The sequence below is a fragment of the Ostrinia furnacalis genome, unplaced genomic scaffold, assembly GCF_004193835.3.
Source record: "Ostrinia furnacalis isolate ACB-3 unplaced genomic scaffold, ASM419383v2 OfSCF0048, whole genome shotgun sequence".
Classification (NCBI taxonomy): domain Eukaryota; kingdom Metazoa; phylum Arthropoda; class Insecta; order Lepidoptera; family Crambidae; genus Ostrinia; species Ostrinia furnacalis.
Window position 1 is genome coordinate 216,956 of NW_021130287.1, and position 17,690 is coordinate 234,645.

At 37.6% G+C, this 17,690-nt stretch overlaps 2 protein-coding genes across 2 annotated transcripts; one reads left to right on the plus strand and one right to left on the minus strand.

Moving 5' to 3' along the window:
• Positions 1-142: 142 nt before the first annotated feature.
• On the plus strand, positions 143-6,156 carry Nubpl (NUBP iron-sulfur cluster assembly factor, mitochondrial). The gene is made up of 5 exons (XM_028302566.1): positions 143-330; positions 412-583; positions 2,946-3,111; positions 3,659-3,843; positions 4,687-6,156. Exons 1-5 carry the CDS (start codon positions 268-270, stop codon positions 5,058-5,060), a joined length of 960 nt encoding a protein of 319 aa, XP_028158367.1. The 5' UTR covers positions 143-267; the 3' UTR covers positions 5,061-6,156.
• Positions 6,157-6,835: 679 nt separating this feature from the next.
• On the minus strand, positions 6,836-17,429 carry Surf4 (Surfeit locus protein 4). The gene is made up of 7 exons (XM_028302685.1): positions 17,275-17,429; positions 16,191-16,352; positions 15,589-15,690; positions 14,060-14,290; positions 10,143-10,322; positions 8,586-8,711; positions 6,836-7,303 (listed from the first exon to the last, which is right to left on the minus strand). The coding sequence occupies exons 1-6, from the start codon at positions 17,323-17,325 to the stop codon at positions 8,625-8,627; spliced, it is 813 nt and encodes a 270-aa protein (XP_028158486.1). The 5' UTR covers positions 17,326-17,429; the 3' UTR covers positions 6,836-7,303; positions 8,586-8,624.
• Between the last annotated feature and the right edge of the window lie 261 nt (positions 17,430-17,690).

Genomic DNA, 17,690 nt, shown 5'->3' on the forward strand with positions numbered 1-17,690 from the left:
CTGTTCGAATCTCTTTTCTTCTCATTCAACAGTCAACTCAAACAATATTCGTATTGTAGATTAAGATGTATAAATGCAGGCTTTTGGCAGGGTCATTACGTGCCAATTACGCAATTTGGTAAAAACAAAATGTCATTTCTGTGAACTGTCATTAGTGTCAAATTTAATTGAAATTGTGTGCGCATTTTAGTTCGAATTTATATGAATTTTATTTAAATAATCGCTGAAGTCTTTGCCTTGTAAGTAGCGTTACAGATAAATGTTACAATGCTTTTGCACAAAGTGTTCCATGGATCTACTGGGAAGTTACTGATCTCATGTGTTAACCCTGTAAGTAAATAAACATTGTTTATCGATTCACCTATGATCTTTCTTTTACCAGATTTTAAAATGTTTTGATATCATTTTCAGTTAATTACATGCAGTTCTGCAGTCAGGCTAAAGCACACAAAAGATGATCTCACAGAACACCGAGCCAAAGTAATGGGCCGTGGGCTACCGGAGCGCAAGCCCCTGCCTGGAGTCAAATGCATCATCCTCGTGGCTTCAGGCAAAGGAGGAGTGGGCAAGACCACCACAGCTGGTTTGTTTTAGACCCCTTAAAAAATTTGACTGACAGCTGTAAATGTATACCTGCCTGTCTGTCACCCTGTCTGTGTTCATGATATTACACAATCCTAAGGCTTTCAATGCACGAGTATAGGCATGTTCTGGACAAGCTCGCTTCATCGTAGATCTGCAGTCTCTGGATGTGATTATCAGGAGCATGCTTTCTACATTAAAAAGTGAACATTAACTGGGTACAGAATTAGCCTCAACTGCACACTAGTCCGAATAAAATTATGATGTATAATATACTTCCAGATAACATGTTACCTCTCAGACTGTAAATATGTTTTTAATTGCCTTGTATAGCTTAATAGTCCAGTAGAATTAGCTTTTAAATCGGAAATAATTCCTACAAAAGATTTTATTGTTTTAATGGCTTCATTGGTTGCCCATTAAGATTCTCCTAAGTTTTCGACTTCGACGGAGTTGTGCTTAAGTGGTGGGGGCCCCCGAAAGAGGCATTTTTTCGGTTTTCCGGTTATACCGCGTAAAGGACTTACCCTATCAAAAAGTGGTCTTCATGACGGTTGAAGGGCACTTAATCCTGCATTGAATAAGACCAAATTCATATGTTTTGGACAAACCGTTCTCGCGCTAAAGTTCGGCAAAGTAGAAAATATACGTATAATTAATGACCCTCTCCACGTCCAATGGTTTGTTACCCACAGGCTTCCAAGTCTTGAAAAGGGCCACCTCAACCAGTGTAACCCTATGAAGGCTTACGAGCTTGATGCGCCTATCCTTGTTCGTCCCAGCCGTTCCTTAACTGCGGTTGCTGCACCTCTTCCTGGCACTCACCTGAACGACTCTGTGTTACCTACTGTGGCTGCCCCTCTTCCTTGTATCCTCCTGCATGACTACGTTGCCTAGCCGTATGCCTGGTCTAAGGTTCGACGCCAAAAATCAACAACAACAAGTTCATATTAAAACGCTGAAGAGTTTTTTGTTTGTTTGTTTGAACGCGCTAATCTTAAGAATTACTAGTTTGATTGAAATCATTATTTTTGTGTTGAATAGCTCATACATTGAGGAAGGCTATAGGATATATACAATCACTCTACGACTTATAGAGGCGAAGCAGTAAAGAAAAATGTTGCAAGCACGGAAAATAGTATTTAAACTATTTTCACGCGTACAAAGTTGATTTTGTGGCGTCGAACCTTGGACCAGGCATATAGCTAAGCAATGCAATCGTACAGGAGGGTACAAGGAAGAGAGGCAGCCACATTAGGTAACACAGAGTCGTTCAGGAGAGTGTCAGGAAGAGGTGCAGCAACCGCAGTTAAGGAACGGCTAGGATGAACAAGAATAAGCGAATCAAACTCGTGAGCCTTGCTAGGGTTACACTGGTTAAGGCGACCCTTTACAAGGCTTGGAAGCATGTGGGTAACAAGCCATTGGATGTGGAGAGGGTCATTAATTATACGTATATTTTCTACTTTGCCGAACTTTAGCGCGAGAACGGTTTGTCCAAAACATATGAATTTAGTCTTATTCAATGCAGAATTAAGTGCCCTTTAACCGTCATGAAGACCACTTTTCGATAGGGTAAGCCCTTTACGCGGTATAACCGGAAAACCGAAAAAACGCCGCTTTCGGGGGCCCCCACCACTTAAGCACAACTCCGTCGAAGTCGAAAACTTAGGAGAGTCTTTATGGGCAACCAATGAAGCCATTAAAGCAAAAAAATCTTTTGTAGGAATTATTTCCGATTTAATCAATTTTTGTGTTTAATTCTACTGGCCTATAATATAATGTGAGTCAGTGAGAAGGTAATGAAGATTTCTCATGACTTTTGCCTCCACTGATAAAGTCTCTGTAAACATTTTTTTAAATAAGCAAGTTTGATAAGTGTTAATAACTCTTCTTAACATATGATACTTTGTGAAATAATAAAAAATATTATTTGATCATCAAACTTTCTAGTTCTAGGATCTGTGATGAAAATTAAATCTATTTCCAACACAATAGCAATAACATACAATACTATAGAAAGGAATACACCAGGGGTGGCCAACTTGATTAGACATAAGATGTACTGTTTACTAACGAAACCCTGGGCAATCTATCATTTCCATACTTCTTGAAATCTTAAATGAAACAGCATTGTTTACACAATCATGTGGTATTTTTTGCCTTGCCACGATCGAGTGGATAATATTCGCGATCGACCGGTTAGCTACCCCTGGAATACACCATCCTACTGGTGTAACCTTCTTGCATGCATGTAAATATTATAGAGATCTTTCTGTAACCTTGTTTCCATACAGAATAAAGAACCTACTTACTTATTACTTATAGCAAATTTTAATAATGTTATTGTAAATCTCTTGCAGTGAATCTCGCATGTGCAATGAAGGTGATAGAGCCCGACAAAGAGATAGGGCTGCTAGACGCCGACGTCTTCGGCCCGTCCGTGCCTCTCATGATGAACATCAGTGGGGAGCCCATGCTCAACGACGATAACCTCATAGAGCCACTATTGAATTATGGTGTCAAATGGTGAGTTGAATATTCTTTCATCTATGATTTACCAATGAATTTTCATTAATACTTAATATGCGTTATGAACGATTTAAATTGCTGTGGTATGATTTTCTTGATGATAGTACCATGTACTTTTTAAGCTTTTTGCTGATGTACAATCCATGTTTACCTTTCTTTTAAAGTATAAAGTATGTAGCACAACCCCCAATAAACAAAGTTTGGACTTCTATTTGTGAAGAGGCTTTAGAAAGCACAAGTTGCATCTTTGTAATCTTGAAGCTTGCTTTAGAGCCTGTCCAGATGACGCGTTTTTACTCGCGAGTTTCGAATCGCGCGATAGTAGTACCTCACTGAGAGGTTCATACATTCTGTCCACATGCAGTCACGCGTTTCACCTAACATCTTAATCGCGCGATTCAAAACGCGTCATCTGGACATGGCCTTAGGCTCTAGGGGAGGCACTTAGAAAGTCCCATTCCATCCTTGTAATCTTCATTTCTTTCTAGCATGACAATGGTTCTACTAATTAACCTATCCATAATCTTCATTTTTTTATTTGTAGTATGTCAATGGGCCTGCTAGTATCGGGCGAGAACGCGGTAGTGTGGCGCGGTCTGATGGTGATGCAAGCGCTGGAGAGACTGACGCGGCACGTGGCGTGGGGCCCGCTCGACTGCCTCATAGTGGACACGCCGCCTGGGACTGGCGACACGCACTTATCCCTGGCGCAGAACTTGCCTATTGACGGTAAGTATTTTGGAAGCCGACGATTAGCGTATCTAGGGTTCTTTTTCAGGCGGATCCTGGGAACCTGATGTGCCATGTTAGTATTATAGCTAATGAGTTTGTGCTATCAACTATCATCTTCAAATCAGTAGCCCAACATCATAGGGGGCTGTGCCACCCCGGCTCCCCGGCGGTATAGTCATATCTAAATAAATAAACTTTTCCTTAAGGTAGATGGTAGGTAGGTCCTCAGCAACTACTGAAAAAGCTTAATGTCAATGATCTGTGCTGCTGAGGCCGATGAGCAAGAGCTCTTGGGACAGTGTAGCAAATATACCACAGAAAACAACCAGTACATTTGTCAATATGTACGACGCGTCGTGGGTAATGTTAGTTTGTGCACCATAGCCTCATAAATCCAGCTACTAAGTAGACCCACCATTAGTCATTCATTTTTAAATTCACTAATCTATGTAACGATGCAAACCTTGACCTATACCGGTCATTATGACTCGCTCTCCATTATAAAAACCAGTTTTACCGTTACCGAAAATCAATTCACTTTCTTTTGAAATCAAATCTGCAACACGTGCGCAACCAACGTGGACGATATAGTAGGTAGATTGGATTGGTTTCATTAACGAACAATTGTAGGAAGTACATTTTTGCTTACAAGGTCTTTGTAGTTAAGTGTTCATTGCTAAATGACGAGTTTGTTCAAAGTTCTCTATCAAGGTTGTGAAAGATTTTCCTACTATATTTAGATACATTTGATACTTTTATGGACAGTTTACGCTAAATTGTATCTACGAACCGTAGCATTTCCGACTGCAATAAAGACACAACATTTATTTTTATTTCTAGGAGCGCTTGTCGTAACTACACCGCAATCGGCCGCCCTACAAGTCACCAAACGAGGCGTGAACATGTTTGAGAAACTAAAGGTGCCCCTAATAGGCATGGTCGAAAATATGTCGCACGCGATATGCACCAAGTGCGGCACAAAGAACTTCGTGTTCGGTAACGAGACGAAGAAGAGCGCTGACCAAATGGGCCTAGAAATAATTGAGAGCTTCGAAGTGGATCAAAACATGTCGGACTGCATCAACAGCGGGAAGCCAGCCATATATGCCCTCCCCGATAGCATACACGCTGAGAAGTACCGGCATCTAGCGAATAAAGTGTTCAAGTACATAGAAGATAAGGATAATGAACAAGCAAAAGCGAAAGAACAGTAGGACTGCACAATTTTACACTAGTAGTTGTTTTATTTAATTATTTACAAATAAATGTTTTATCAAGTTATTTCTCCTTTATTACCCGATTTAAACTCGAAGTCATTGATCAGAGATTCATAGGCACATAAACATTATAAGGTGAAAAAATAAAACATAACATCAATATTATGTAAAATTTATTCGGAACAAATTGTTTTACTTAGGAATCCAACTTCTATGGCCAAATTAAATAAATAAAAAATACTATAAAAATATTCTTGTCTTTTAAATACTTCCATAATGTAGAAAGGAAATGACTTATGCATGTAAATATTATAGATTTAGAGAAGTATATACAATCGTGATGCCAGGTTACGTAATGTCATAAGTATCAAAGAAAATTTAATCCAGTTCATTAACAACATTAGGTCCATTACAGGGATTCCCACAATCGGCAGGTTCTCAGTCAATAAGTACAAAATGCTATATTTACATTGACATCACAATAGGTAGAAAAAACAATTCGGAATGAAACGTTTACAACATCATAAAAAACAAAAGCCGTCTGCCGCGGCGCTTGTCATCACGCGAGGCGCGGCAGGCGGCCCAGTCACAGAACATACACTTACATGCGAATATAATAACATTCCTCTACGAAAATATCACTCCTATGTGTGGTGGAAGTAAAATTATGCTATATTCAAGTTAAACAGTGCCCCGACCGAACTTTGTTTATTGTGAAGTTTTTACCTGAAACCATTTGTAGTTCGTACAGAATTGTACCTTATTTTGCTATGATTTTTTCTATACTAAAACGCTCTGGACACGGTCCGACTTGAAAATAGATTAAAGGTGCAGGCGCACTCGAGGAGCGTAGCGAAGAAAGTAGTCGTTAAAAGTTGAGCTGATCCTGCACTATCCAACTAAAGTGCGCCTCCACCTTCGCACTGCAACTATGGGTCGGTGCTCTGGTTGTCTGATATTGTCTAGGGCGCCGATCTCACTCGCGACACAATTTCAAATCCGCCTCGATTTTAATGTTGCACGACACGTAATAATAATTATAGAGCGTCAGAATTCACAATTACTGTCACATGAATAATATAGATAGAAAAAAGCCGAGTATAAAAGGTGTAACGAAATGTATCATCGAAGACATACAAAAAAATTCAAATGTAAACACACCTGTAACAATTTATCAGAACCTAAATCGACGTTAAACCGGCCTATTAACTTACAGCCATTGAAATTATTGTTATTACAATATACCAATACAGTCTTAGAATTGACGTAATTCAAGTCATATTGATAAACGTTATTGTATAATTAATAACATTCAGATTAAAGTAACGTAAAACCTTTATTATTGTGATAGTAAATTACGATAAAGGTGGTTGCTTTAATATTGGCAGTAGATAAAGATCTAGATTGGTTACTGTTAATTTTGTCAACTGTAAATCGATTTAAAATACGTCATATTACAAAATGGAAATCACATCTAGTCATAAAACATTCAATGTTTCCTAAACAGACTTATTTTCTAAATAAAATTCGGCCAACATTATGCAAGTATCCCGCTTGGCTGTTTACACCAGCATAATATCAGGAATGGCATTATAAAACATCAAAATAGTTATAATCTTTGAATTTTTAACAGCTCGTTCATACAGCACATTATAAGTTCTATCAAATTTAATAACTCGTTAAACCGAGTAACTTTATAAGACGAGGACATCAAGTAAAAATGTTTTATTAATATTTTTTAATAATAGGTGAGCATCGTCCTGCGATTTGGTGAACCACGCTGGGTTAATAGAACCGTGTAAAGGCGGCGATACACATGCCTGTAAAACTGTAGCTTGTAGCTTATGAATGGCATACTAGCGCAACTGCATGCCTGTATTTCCATCATAAAAAAATTAAAATCAAATACTGTGCGATTTACTCGCTTGCCAGATACAAGCATGCCAGTTAGCGTACACACATGACAATTTTAGCACGTGCAGTTGCTGTGTGCTTACCAAGAGTTTACGTTAGGTGTACTGCGTAAAAAAGACATGAAATGTATGACAAATTGTACAGCGCCCCTAGCGGCTACTTTTAAGGACTAAAATCTTCATAGATTTGACGCACTCGCTAGCGAGCACACCTACGTAAACTAATGGTAAGCATACAGGCATGTGTACCGCCGCCTTAACAACAAGGTGCCATATGAACGCGTCTCGGCCAGTTCATTGTCGGAGGAACGGTGCAGTGATTGCAATGGGGATGTTGCCTGGGTCAAAAAGCAAGAGTTTTAATTAGTCCGTCAGTTAACTTATCAAAAAATACTCTACACGTATTTTTCACTTTTTCAAACTAATGAAAAGGACAATGACCAAAAATGTATGGAGTGTGGTCCAAATGTCCACCACTAACGAGACCTATGTAGTAAAATAGTCTACTAAATACTGATTCATTATAACCAAACCGCAATCAAAAATATGCTGTCAGTAAAAAGTTATAACTGAATGAAAAGTCATGTTTTTTACCTTTTCATCCGAAAAATGTTCTTGATATCATTCTATCCATCGCACATTTTGGACTTATCTATGCATGTTATGTCATGTCGCTTAGTGTGCCGTGTTAGGTTCTCGCTAAAAGAAAAAAAAAGACATGTCTCCACAGGCGGCATGGTTCTGGGTTGTCTCAGTGTTTACTTGGACTTCTTTAAGGTCCCTGTTTACTACGGACATCCATGAAATTCGGGGACTTCCTCGGCCGCAAGGCTTAGTTTGGATGTCTAGTATGTTAGTGCCCTATGAAAGGTACATACTATGTACCTTTCTATTCTGGTCATTAATGTCGGGTGGTTTCCCATTTTACAACATTTATCTTTACTGCTCCACCCCTACTGGTTGTAGGGTGATGTTATGTAACCTGAAACCATCCTTGAGAAATGAGCTATCCATAACAACAATAATTTTTCAAATCGGACGAGTAGTTCCTGAGATTAGCGCGTAAACTACTACAATTTTTCATACAGTCATAACTTTTTACTGACAGCTTATTTTTTTTTCGTCCCATACTGAAAGTTATTCTCTATTTAATGGACTTTAAGCCAATATAGGTCTCATTAGTGGTGGACATTTGGACCACTTTTGGTCATTGTCCTTTAAAGAGATAAAGCGCCCCAAAGTTCATAAGAAGAGGCCCGTGACGTCAACGCTTGCTTAAAAATGCCGCACGTTGTGACGTCGTGCGCAACTTCAACGCACCATAACTATGTAATTATTTGTTAGATCTATATATATAAAAATGAAACCCGTTTCGCGTTGTCACGGCATCACGTGTGAACGGCTGAACCGATTTCGATAATTCTTTTTTTTAAATGTTTGTGGAAGTCCAAGGATGGTTCTTACGGAAAAAAATATTAAGAAAATCTCTACGCTAAGGCGGTACGAAGTTCGCCGGGTCAGCTAGTTGACAAATAAAAATATATGTGTCCAATATTTTTTGATATTAAACATTACGGACTAAAAAATTTTTTTGAGGCAACTAGCCCATTCTGTCGCCGACTAGTCCGACTCACAGCGCGCGCGGCGGTTACCACCGTTTCTTGTGCTCGTCCATGCTCACGCCGCCCGGGCCCAAGTACACTATCATGAGCAGCCCGCCGATCACTGATAACGTCTGGAAACAAAAATAGGTTTTATTAAATACACTAATATTATAAAGAGGAAAACTTTGTTTGTTTGGTTGGTTGTAATGAATAGGCTCAAAAAATACTGGACCGTTTTTAAAAATTCTTTCACCATTCGAAAGCTACATTATCCACGAGTAACATAGGCTAAATTTTATTTTGGAAAAAATAGAGTTCCATAAAATATGTAGATAATGTAGTCCACGCGCGCGAAGCCGCGAGCGGAAAGCTAGTTATAAATAGATTGGTGTTTGGTAACATTTAATGGTAATTTGCAAATGTTTATTATACAGTTGGATGGACGGTTACTACTTCAGCAAAATAAGCTAGACGGATTATGACACAAAATACATTATAACAGGACAGCCATCTTATACATCAGAAAAATATTATAAGAGGCTATATTATATAACTTATTGAAAACCACACGGTCATAGCCACGGATAGAAGCTGACTGAAAAGAATGTAAAAATATTGGCGTCTGTTTAGGGCCGATATCTTTTTATTCAAAGAATGGTATGCAGCAGACACAGATTTCTATTGTCTAGATAGTTTGCATTTTGCACACAACTATGAAAAACTGCGACAGCTATGCGAGCTTAGCTAAAGGTTCGGCCAAACCAACGCGTGTAGCCCGAATCTTAATTTAAATTTAGCTCTTGGCCTACAACCCGCATAAACGAACATCGGACGCATCGCATCCCAAAGCACCCTTTTTCTTGTCGTGTCGACAACAAACCTACAATCCGTTCGCTTTAAGTTTGCCGCTGGCGATTATGATCTCACTCGAAGGGAAGCATCTACTACTACATCTAAGAAACTATTTATATTTGAAATATGTTTTATTTATTATCTATATATGTTACGGCTAAAGATAGGTGTGAACATAAACTTAAGAGCGTTTACGCCGTTTGGCGCAAAAACAGTACTTTTTCAACTCGTTACAATCATTAACCAGTAATACTACAAATATGTTATAGGCATAAATAGTTAGGCAATTTCGTCGTCTAAATAGTTAATTGAGAAAATATTGCGATTAGTTNCTATCTTTAGCCGTAACATATATACTATAAAAGAAAGTCGTGTTAGTTACTCCACTTATAACTCAAGAACGGTTGAACCGATTTAGCTGAAAATTGTCAGGGAGGTAGTTTAGAGCCAGGAGAAGGACATAGGATACTTTTTATCCCGTTCGAAATAAAAAAAGTCTGCTTATTTATTGCCATTTAGGCGGAACAAAGTTCGCCGGGTCAGCTAGTTATTGATAAAAATTGTGTATTTGCGTAAAATAAGACACATTAATTGCGTTTAATCGCGGTTGGGGGAGGGGACGCGCATTCCATGGAACGGCAAACTTAGCGCGAACACAGTGTCAGCCCAAAACTCCGCTACAATAAATTCCATTTGAAACTGGACCGTACCTGGAAGAAGTCATATTTGAGGAAGTCGCGGAGCGGCTTGTAGGAAGGCACGCTCCACCAGGCGTTGTGGTAGAGGTTCAGCACCGTCAGCACCAGCACCAACATGAGCGCCGACAGCTTGGTGCGGTAGCCCACCGTCACCAGGATCATCAGGATGCTGCCCAGCAGGTCTTGCACGATCTGCGGATGACAATCAGTTAGTTAATACCCATGGTAATGATGCAATGTTAAGATAAATTCGCGTGTAGCTTTGCGTTACAAATTCAAGCATTACATCAGTGAGGTCGGTGCTCAAAGTTGAAGTGTAATCCCAACTAATATTATAAATGCGAAAGTAACTCTGTCTGTCTGTCTGTCTGTTACGCTTTCCCGCTTAAACCTCGCTACCGATTTTGATGTAATTTGGCATAGAGATAATTTGAGTCCCGGGAAAGAACATAGGATAGTTTTTATCCCGGTTTTTGAAACAGGGACGCGCGCGATAAAGTTTTTCTGTGACAGACAAAATTCCACGCGGGCGAAGCCGCGGGCGGAAAGCTAGTGTTACATAATACGTGAATGCTCCCAATGAGTGAGCACATTTAGATAGAGCAGGCCTTTTTTTTAAACATAAAAGGAGTGGGAGTATAGATACTGTATTTACACTTTCATCATCATCATTTCTGTCACAGGACATCCACTGCTGAACATAAGCCTCCCCCATTGGCCAGTTGGCAGCGGCTTGCATCCAGCGACTTTCTGCAACCTTTTAAAGGTCGTTGGGGAAATCTACTAATTGGTTTTTGTCTAGCAATGGACATTAGATTGAAACGAAAGGAAAAGGAGCGTTTTCCGAATTCATTCTCATCAAAATAACAGACAGCTTCCTCAGAAAAGGTTTTCGTCTCTTTGTACGCAGCTACTTTATGATCGCGAAATTGAATAGTTACTCTGTGTGGGTAGAGGGCTGATTGGGTCAATTTAGTGCACGATCACATCTAAATTGGATAGTTGATACCCAATTCAAATTAGGTTCAGGTTGTAATTTACACTAATCGAAGTGTAAATTACATATTAGTTGCTTTGAAATCGATAACAGTTTATCAATCGAAATGCCGAAGTGGCGGCATTGATTCCCTCTTCCCGTTCGTTGCATATAGTTAGTACACATTCCCTACGGTAAGCGTTTGGGAAATTAAAACAATAATTATAAGATTCAATTCGTATTGGAAAACTATTACAGTAAAATTATATCGAAATAACCATGCAAATTAAGTTATGTAATTACTTTATTGTACAAGTTAACATAGTAGACTATGACGTCAGTAAGACATTAGCATATTTATTACATTGTTTGAGCTGTGGGCAGTATCTGCTCAATAAAGTAATTTAACAGTTTGTGACATTGATAAAACAGCCTCTCTTTCTCTAATCTATATCTGTGCTCTCTTTAGAACCTACAGTTCTATAATGACTTTAAAACAAGAAGAACCCACATGGTCTAGTGCATAGACTATAAATTTATAGATCCGTGATCTAGTGTACAAAAATTCGGGTACTGGATATAAACAACAGGCCAAGGTAGCAAAGATTCACCAAATTGAAAAAGGCTAAAAGGCTTCTTAAAAAACCATACCTATACATACATCACAACACAGATTAAAGGGAACCGTATTTTAAACGTGAAATAATAACGTGCGTACGTACGTGTCATTTTACGTTACTGCTACTTTGTAACCCATAAAAAATGGCAAGCAAGATTGGTGCGGTAATAATATAATTGATTACTGAGCGCGATGATTTTGCGTGTTATCGTGACTTGCAATAATATTTAACTTGTAATCGAAATGCCAAATCATGCTAACTCTACAGATGAATTATTTACGGTCGTATTACGCTTATTGTCTACAGCTTTATTATCGTAATTATTTCTTATAATAAATAGTTTTTGTTAGTAATTATGTTTGCTAATCTCTGGACTGGGTGACTTGTTTTTCACGTGGCCAGACAGTGGTATATAATGTGCGGTATTAAATAAACCAATTAAAATATTAGTCTATCCATAATTAGTGTGTGAACTATGCAACACTGGCTGAGACCGCGAAGCATAAACAGTGCAACAATAGAGGAATGCATTGATATCACTAAATATTGTGGACATGAACAATACATTAGGTACTTTATTAGTCATCATATCATAAAATGAGGAAAATTATCGTTGATTGTAGATTGCCTTTATATCTATATATATAAAAGAAAGTCGTGTTAGTTACTTCGCTTATAACTCAAGAACGGCTGAACCGATTTAGCTGAAAATTGTCAGGGAGGTAGTTTAGAGCCAGGAGACGGACATAGGATACTTTTTATCCCGTTCGAAATTAAAAAAAAAAGTCTGCTTATTTATTGCCATTAAGGCGGAACAAAGTTCGCCGGGTCAGCTAGTGATAAATAAAATGTTGTTTATTTTGGTCAGAATCACAACAGATACGACGCAACATCATATGATACGCATGCCAAAACTTGTTACTTGTGAAACCAAAATGAAAACTAAAAAAGTAAACATTATCAGCTGATTAGGAATTTTGTGTAAGAGGAAGAGAAATCTCTATAAAATTTTACTACAACAATATTTAAAAACAACATTATCTGAAGTTTTTGAAATGTTTTTTGAAACAGACGAGATGGCAACAAGACAGGCGGGTATTTTTCGTTCGTTTATATCATTGCCAAGTCGCGACGCATGCCTCAGACGTCGCCAAATCACGCCTCTACACAACAGGTGGACGCACTCATTAAGGGCTTGTATTACATATACTTATACTATTTACCCACTAACTACATGTATATTTTTCAGTCAAAAGTCCAAATTGGCTATTTGTAAGGTTGATTCTTAAAACTTCTTCTGGAGGTCACTCTCGTTTTTTTTACAGATTACTTAATTGCCTTAAAGTTTGGACACCACCACTAGGAAATTTCTCAATTCGATACCTAATCTGTCTAAGACAGTGGTTCTTAACCGGTGGTCCGCGGACCACTGGTGGTCCCTGGAGGCATTCCAAGTGGTCCACGAAGACATAGTAATAAACAAGTGATGTGACGTGATGAGTGAAGTCAACATAACGCAAACGGCGCACAGTGGGCGAGAAATCGACCTACCCTTTCATGGGATTTTGAAAAAAATAAAAAAGTGGTCCCTGACAAGACAGAACTTTGGTAAAATGGTTCCTCGTGACTTAAAGGTTACGAACCACTGGTCTAAGAAGACTGTAAAAAACTACTAAAAGTACTTTTGTTGCATTTTGTGAATGCCGCAAGAGATCTGTCATCATTAGCGGTGGTCAACGGAGCGGAGCGACACAGAACTTACGGCATGGCGTTCTACATTACACTATGTTTTAAACACATCGACTGTTAACAAGACTAATCCTCATAACATAACTGTTTTTCTAAACACTGCAACTACTGTTTAGCCAGTCAGTACAGTTAAGATTGGCACTCACTTAGTAAAGTTTTTAGGGTATGGTCTTCTAAAACGCTATAAGCGGCATCAGACGTCAGCGTCAAACGTTCCTATCGCGGCTGAACGTCGACGTCGACGTCTGAAGGAGACCACAATAGTACATATCTAAAGTAAGCATTATGACGCGGCCTACGGCGTTTATAGGAGGCCACAACCTTAGCATGCTCTTGATAATCTCACCCAGGGGTGCAGATGCGATCTATGATATCTATCTACTGAAGAACTGAACTGAAATTAAGCCACGATAGCCGAACGGTGAAGGGGTCGGACTGGCCGACTCATTATCCGGGGAACGCGGGTTCGGTCCCCGCCGCCGACCGACTATAATGGTGAGCTCACTCGTGATACAAACAAGCATTTTAGCTTTAGTGCGAGGGGCTAACGGGACTTAAAATAAAATAAAGTTATCTACACTGACCTGCAGGAAGGAGATCTCGAATCTCAGCAGCGTGATGAACATAAACGCGAGCAGCACGCGGCCTGCCAGCTGTAGGTATGTCTTGGGCTTGTTCTCGCCGAGACTCGGGACTCCGGCGAACAGGCTGCGGCCCTCAGCCCGCGCCTCCGCTAGTACGAGGAGCAAAGCGCCGATCAACGCCAAGTTGCGGAGGAGGAACTGCATGTCCCATAGTATACTGTATGCGAATGTCTGGAACATAAGGCAATATATAAGCTTAGGCAATATACAGGGTGACTGGAACTGAACCCGCCATAGCTAATACGCGTATAGAGGAGGTCATTTGCTACTTATTGAACCTTACTTTCGATGGCTAAAGTTTTATAGTTTAGAAGATATGTAAATTTTTATAAATTATTCAGATTTTTCCGAAATTGGACCTAATTTTTTTTCTCGCATGATTTTAACCGATTTTTTTATCTGACACTAATATCGAATAAACTTTTAGTCAAATAAAATAAATTTCAGGTCCAGATAATGATTGAATAACTAGTTACGAGCCGCCAAAGTTCAACAAAAGTACAAACAGCGATAAAAAATTCAAGTTCGAATTTGATTTGAAAAAAAAAACCAATACTGATAATGGATTGCCAATGATCTTAAAAAAATCTCTACTTTCTCTTCTTTCCATTGATATATCACACGTAGTAATTAGATATTGAAATTTATTAAAAATTCAAAGTTTATGGAAGAAAATGGAGTAATAATACGAAAATTATCCATACAAAGTTTCTTCAAACATCTCATATTTTCTGCTATACTCCTTTTCATAACTATTTTTGTGTGTTTTTTAAAAAATGAATTTAAAAATAATAATCACATTATGAAGAAAAGAGAACAAAACAATTCAAAATCAACTTTGTATGGATAATTTTTGTATTATTACTCCATTTTCTTCCATAAACTTTGAATTTTTGACAAATTTCAATATCTAAATACAACGTGTAATATGTCATTGGAAAGAAGAGAAGCTAGAGATATTTTTAAGATTATTGGCAATCCATTATCACCATCAATTTTTTTTAAATCGATTTCGAAGTAAACATTTTTAACGTGGTTTGTACTTTTGTTAGACTTTGGCGGCTCGTAACTAGCTATTCAATCATTATCTGGATCAGAAGTTTATTTTATTTGAATAAAGACATATTCGATATTATTATCAAATAAAAAAAAACTGTTGAAATCACGCGAGAAAAAAATTTAAGCAGTTTTTAGGTCAAATTTCGGAAATATCTGAAAAATGTATAAAAATTGTCATATCTCCTAAACTATAAAACTTCAGTCATAGAAAGTAAGGTTCAGTAATTAGCAAATGACCTCCTCTATACGCATATTAGCTATGGCGGGTTCAGTTCCAGTCACCCTGTATAGTGTTAGTAGTGTTCAGATAAGGGCTTATTTTATATTGAATAATGAGAATTACCTACAAGACTTTTCAATACTAAAAAAGGTATACTTGTTTTTGTTTTACTATAAATATAGAAACTTACCTGGAGAACAACAATGAAAAACAGCATTCCACAAGCAATGTCAACCTTCAGTCTGCCGAGTACCATAACACACCCGCCGATTTGACCTAATAGATTTACAACCTGAAAGACATAAAAATATTAATATATGTTCAAAACAAACAGATAACCATTCTTAAAGATGAGTAAAAATATATAGCACTTAAAACACCATTAAGCTTATTACTCAATTAACTTGGATAATCAGGTAAAATTAAGTAAGTACATCAGTATGTTGAAAGTTCAAACAGTCATTAGGAAAGCTAATTAATTTATGAGTGCATAAACTGGCTTAAAAGTTAAAATGTGCATGTTGAAAAAACAAGCACTTACACAACACACTGGAATGTTTAGAAAATGGTTTATTTAGACCAATAATGGTAAACATAAGCATGAGTCTGGAACTACTTGGACATTCATAAAGCCCGCATAGCATTCAATTGCCAAAATATAGGTCAAAACTGAATAAATAATTTTCATTTTTTTAGCTTTTAAAAATAAACCATACATAAATAATAAAATGAATCTGTATACAAATACTTGTATACTTCAATGTATTAGAAATAAATTAGTAGCACACTTACCACAAACACAGTGGCTAGGAATGTGCCGCAGCCCCAGGACATGTTCATGTAGTCACGCTGCTCCGACCACTGGAACCACATCCGCAGGCCGTCCTCCAGGAATGTGGATATGAGGCAGAGCCGCGCCACCGTTGGCAATACATTTTTGCCTTTGCGGATTACCTATGCAAGTAATATTCAGGAATTAACATCACCTCACTATCAACAATTATAAAGACATCAATTTTTAGTAACAATTTATTTCTATCCATTTTGTAGACTACTTCATTGACTATGGATGTTTTATTTGCATTATCAAAGTAATAATATTATCAAATTTTATGAGGGTTTAGGTAGTTGTAATATTAAGAGATAATCACAGTGTTTATTATTAAATTAACAGTGATAACATTAATATATCTGGCATCTGGTATATTTTAGGGAAATTATGTATATTTGGTATACTAAATACAGGAAGAATATTGATGATTTACACAAAAGGAAGTCAAAAATCTCAAAGCATAGATGGGTTGGTAGTCTAGCAACATCATGATAAAAGTGAAAGTGTTTTTATGTAACCTAGTTCATAAATATGGAGAAATCCTATAACTCATGGACATAACTGAACTTTAACAATCTTTTAGAACTATATTTAGAAATGAGTTGGGATCCATGTTGCTCAGTTTCCTGAAGGTAGACTATAGGAGTTACAGCAGGTGTTTGAAGTGAACTTTCAATTAAAAGGAAACAAGCAAGTATTTGTAGCAGAAGTTAGTGACTTCGAATTGTTTAAAGATAATGGCAAAAGTTTGATAAGTAGGTTAAAGGGTGAAACATCCAATGGTTTATTAAAATTAAACAGAGTAAAAATTTTGGAGTCGATTGTTTGTTAGTGACTAACTCAACATTGGTGTATTTAACAATAGCACAGGCACATGGCGATATTATTTGTATGAATTGGACAGTAATTCGTAGTTATCCATTCAACAATAAGCGCCAACAAGAAAATAAGTGCGGTGACGTGACAAATCAAAGTACACGCTCAATTTGGTGTTTATTCATGAAAGTATGGTATTAAAATAGACCAAAACGAGATATTTCTTACCTGATCTGCAAAATCTTCCGCAGTTGAAATATACTCATTTGGAATTTGCATTTTCACGGATATATTCACGGGCACAACCACTAATCCAAAAAGAAATTTCACTTCCACACTCGTCACGTCAGTCGTTGGCTGTCGAATGACGTGTGGTTATTTGGACTAAACTTCCTGTCCATTTATGGATTAATTACCTAAATGAACATTTAATGACATGAAAAAGTAATTAGACACATAACAAAATTAGTTTTAAATTTAATGCCATGTAAATTTTAATACATTACCTAATTATTATTGTAAACGGTTTGAAATGTATTCAACTTGACCGGATGTTTTTATCAAAATGTGACAAATTGGTGTCCTATTGTCAAATTGATATTAGCGTTTAGTTTTTCCAAAGTATCTAACACGGTTTATTAAAT

What these genes read in the sequence shown, in the direction of transcription:
- Surf4 (XM_028302685.1), bottom strand. Translation starts at nt 17,325, where the DNA reads ATGCAAATTCCAAATGAGTATATTTCAACTGCGGAAGATTTTGCAGAT. An exon ending in CGGAAGATTTTGCAGATCAG is followed by an intron (nt 16,353 to 17,274) that starts GTAAGAAATATC and finishes TTACTTGCATAG; the next exon opens with GTAATCCGCAAAGGCAAAAA. An exon ending in TTTTCATTGTTGTTCTCCAG is followed by an intron (nt 14,291 to 15,588) that starts GTAAGTTTCTAT and finishes CTTATGTTCCAG; the next exon opens with ACATTCGCATACAGTATACT.
- Nubpl (XM_028302566.1), top strand. Translation starts at nt 268, where the DNA reads ATGCTTTTGCACAAAGTGTTCCATGGATCTACTGGGAAGTTACTGATC. An exon ending in TGATCTCATGTGTTAACCCT is followed by an intron (nt 331 to 411) that starts GTAAGTAAATAA and finishes TATCATTTTCAG; the next exon opens with TTAATTACATGCAGTTCTGC. An exon ending in GCAGAACTTGCCTATTGACG is followed by an intron (nt 3,844 to 4,686) that starts GTAAGTATTTTG and finishes TTTTATTTCTAG; the next exon opens with GAGCGCTTGTCGTAACTACA.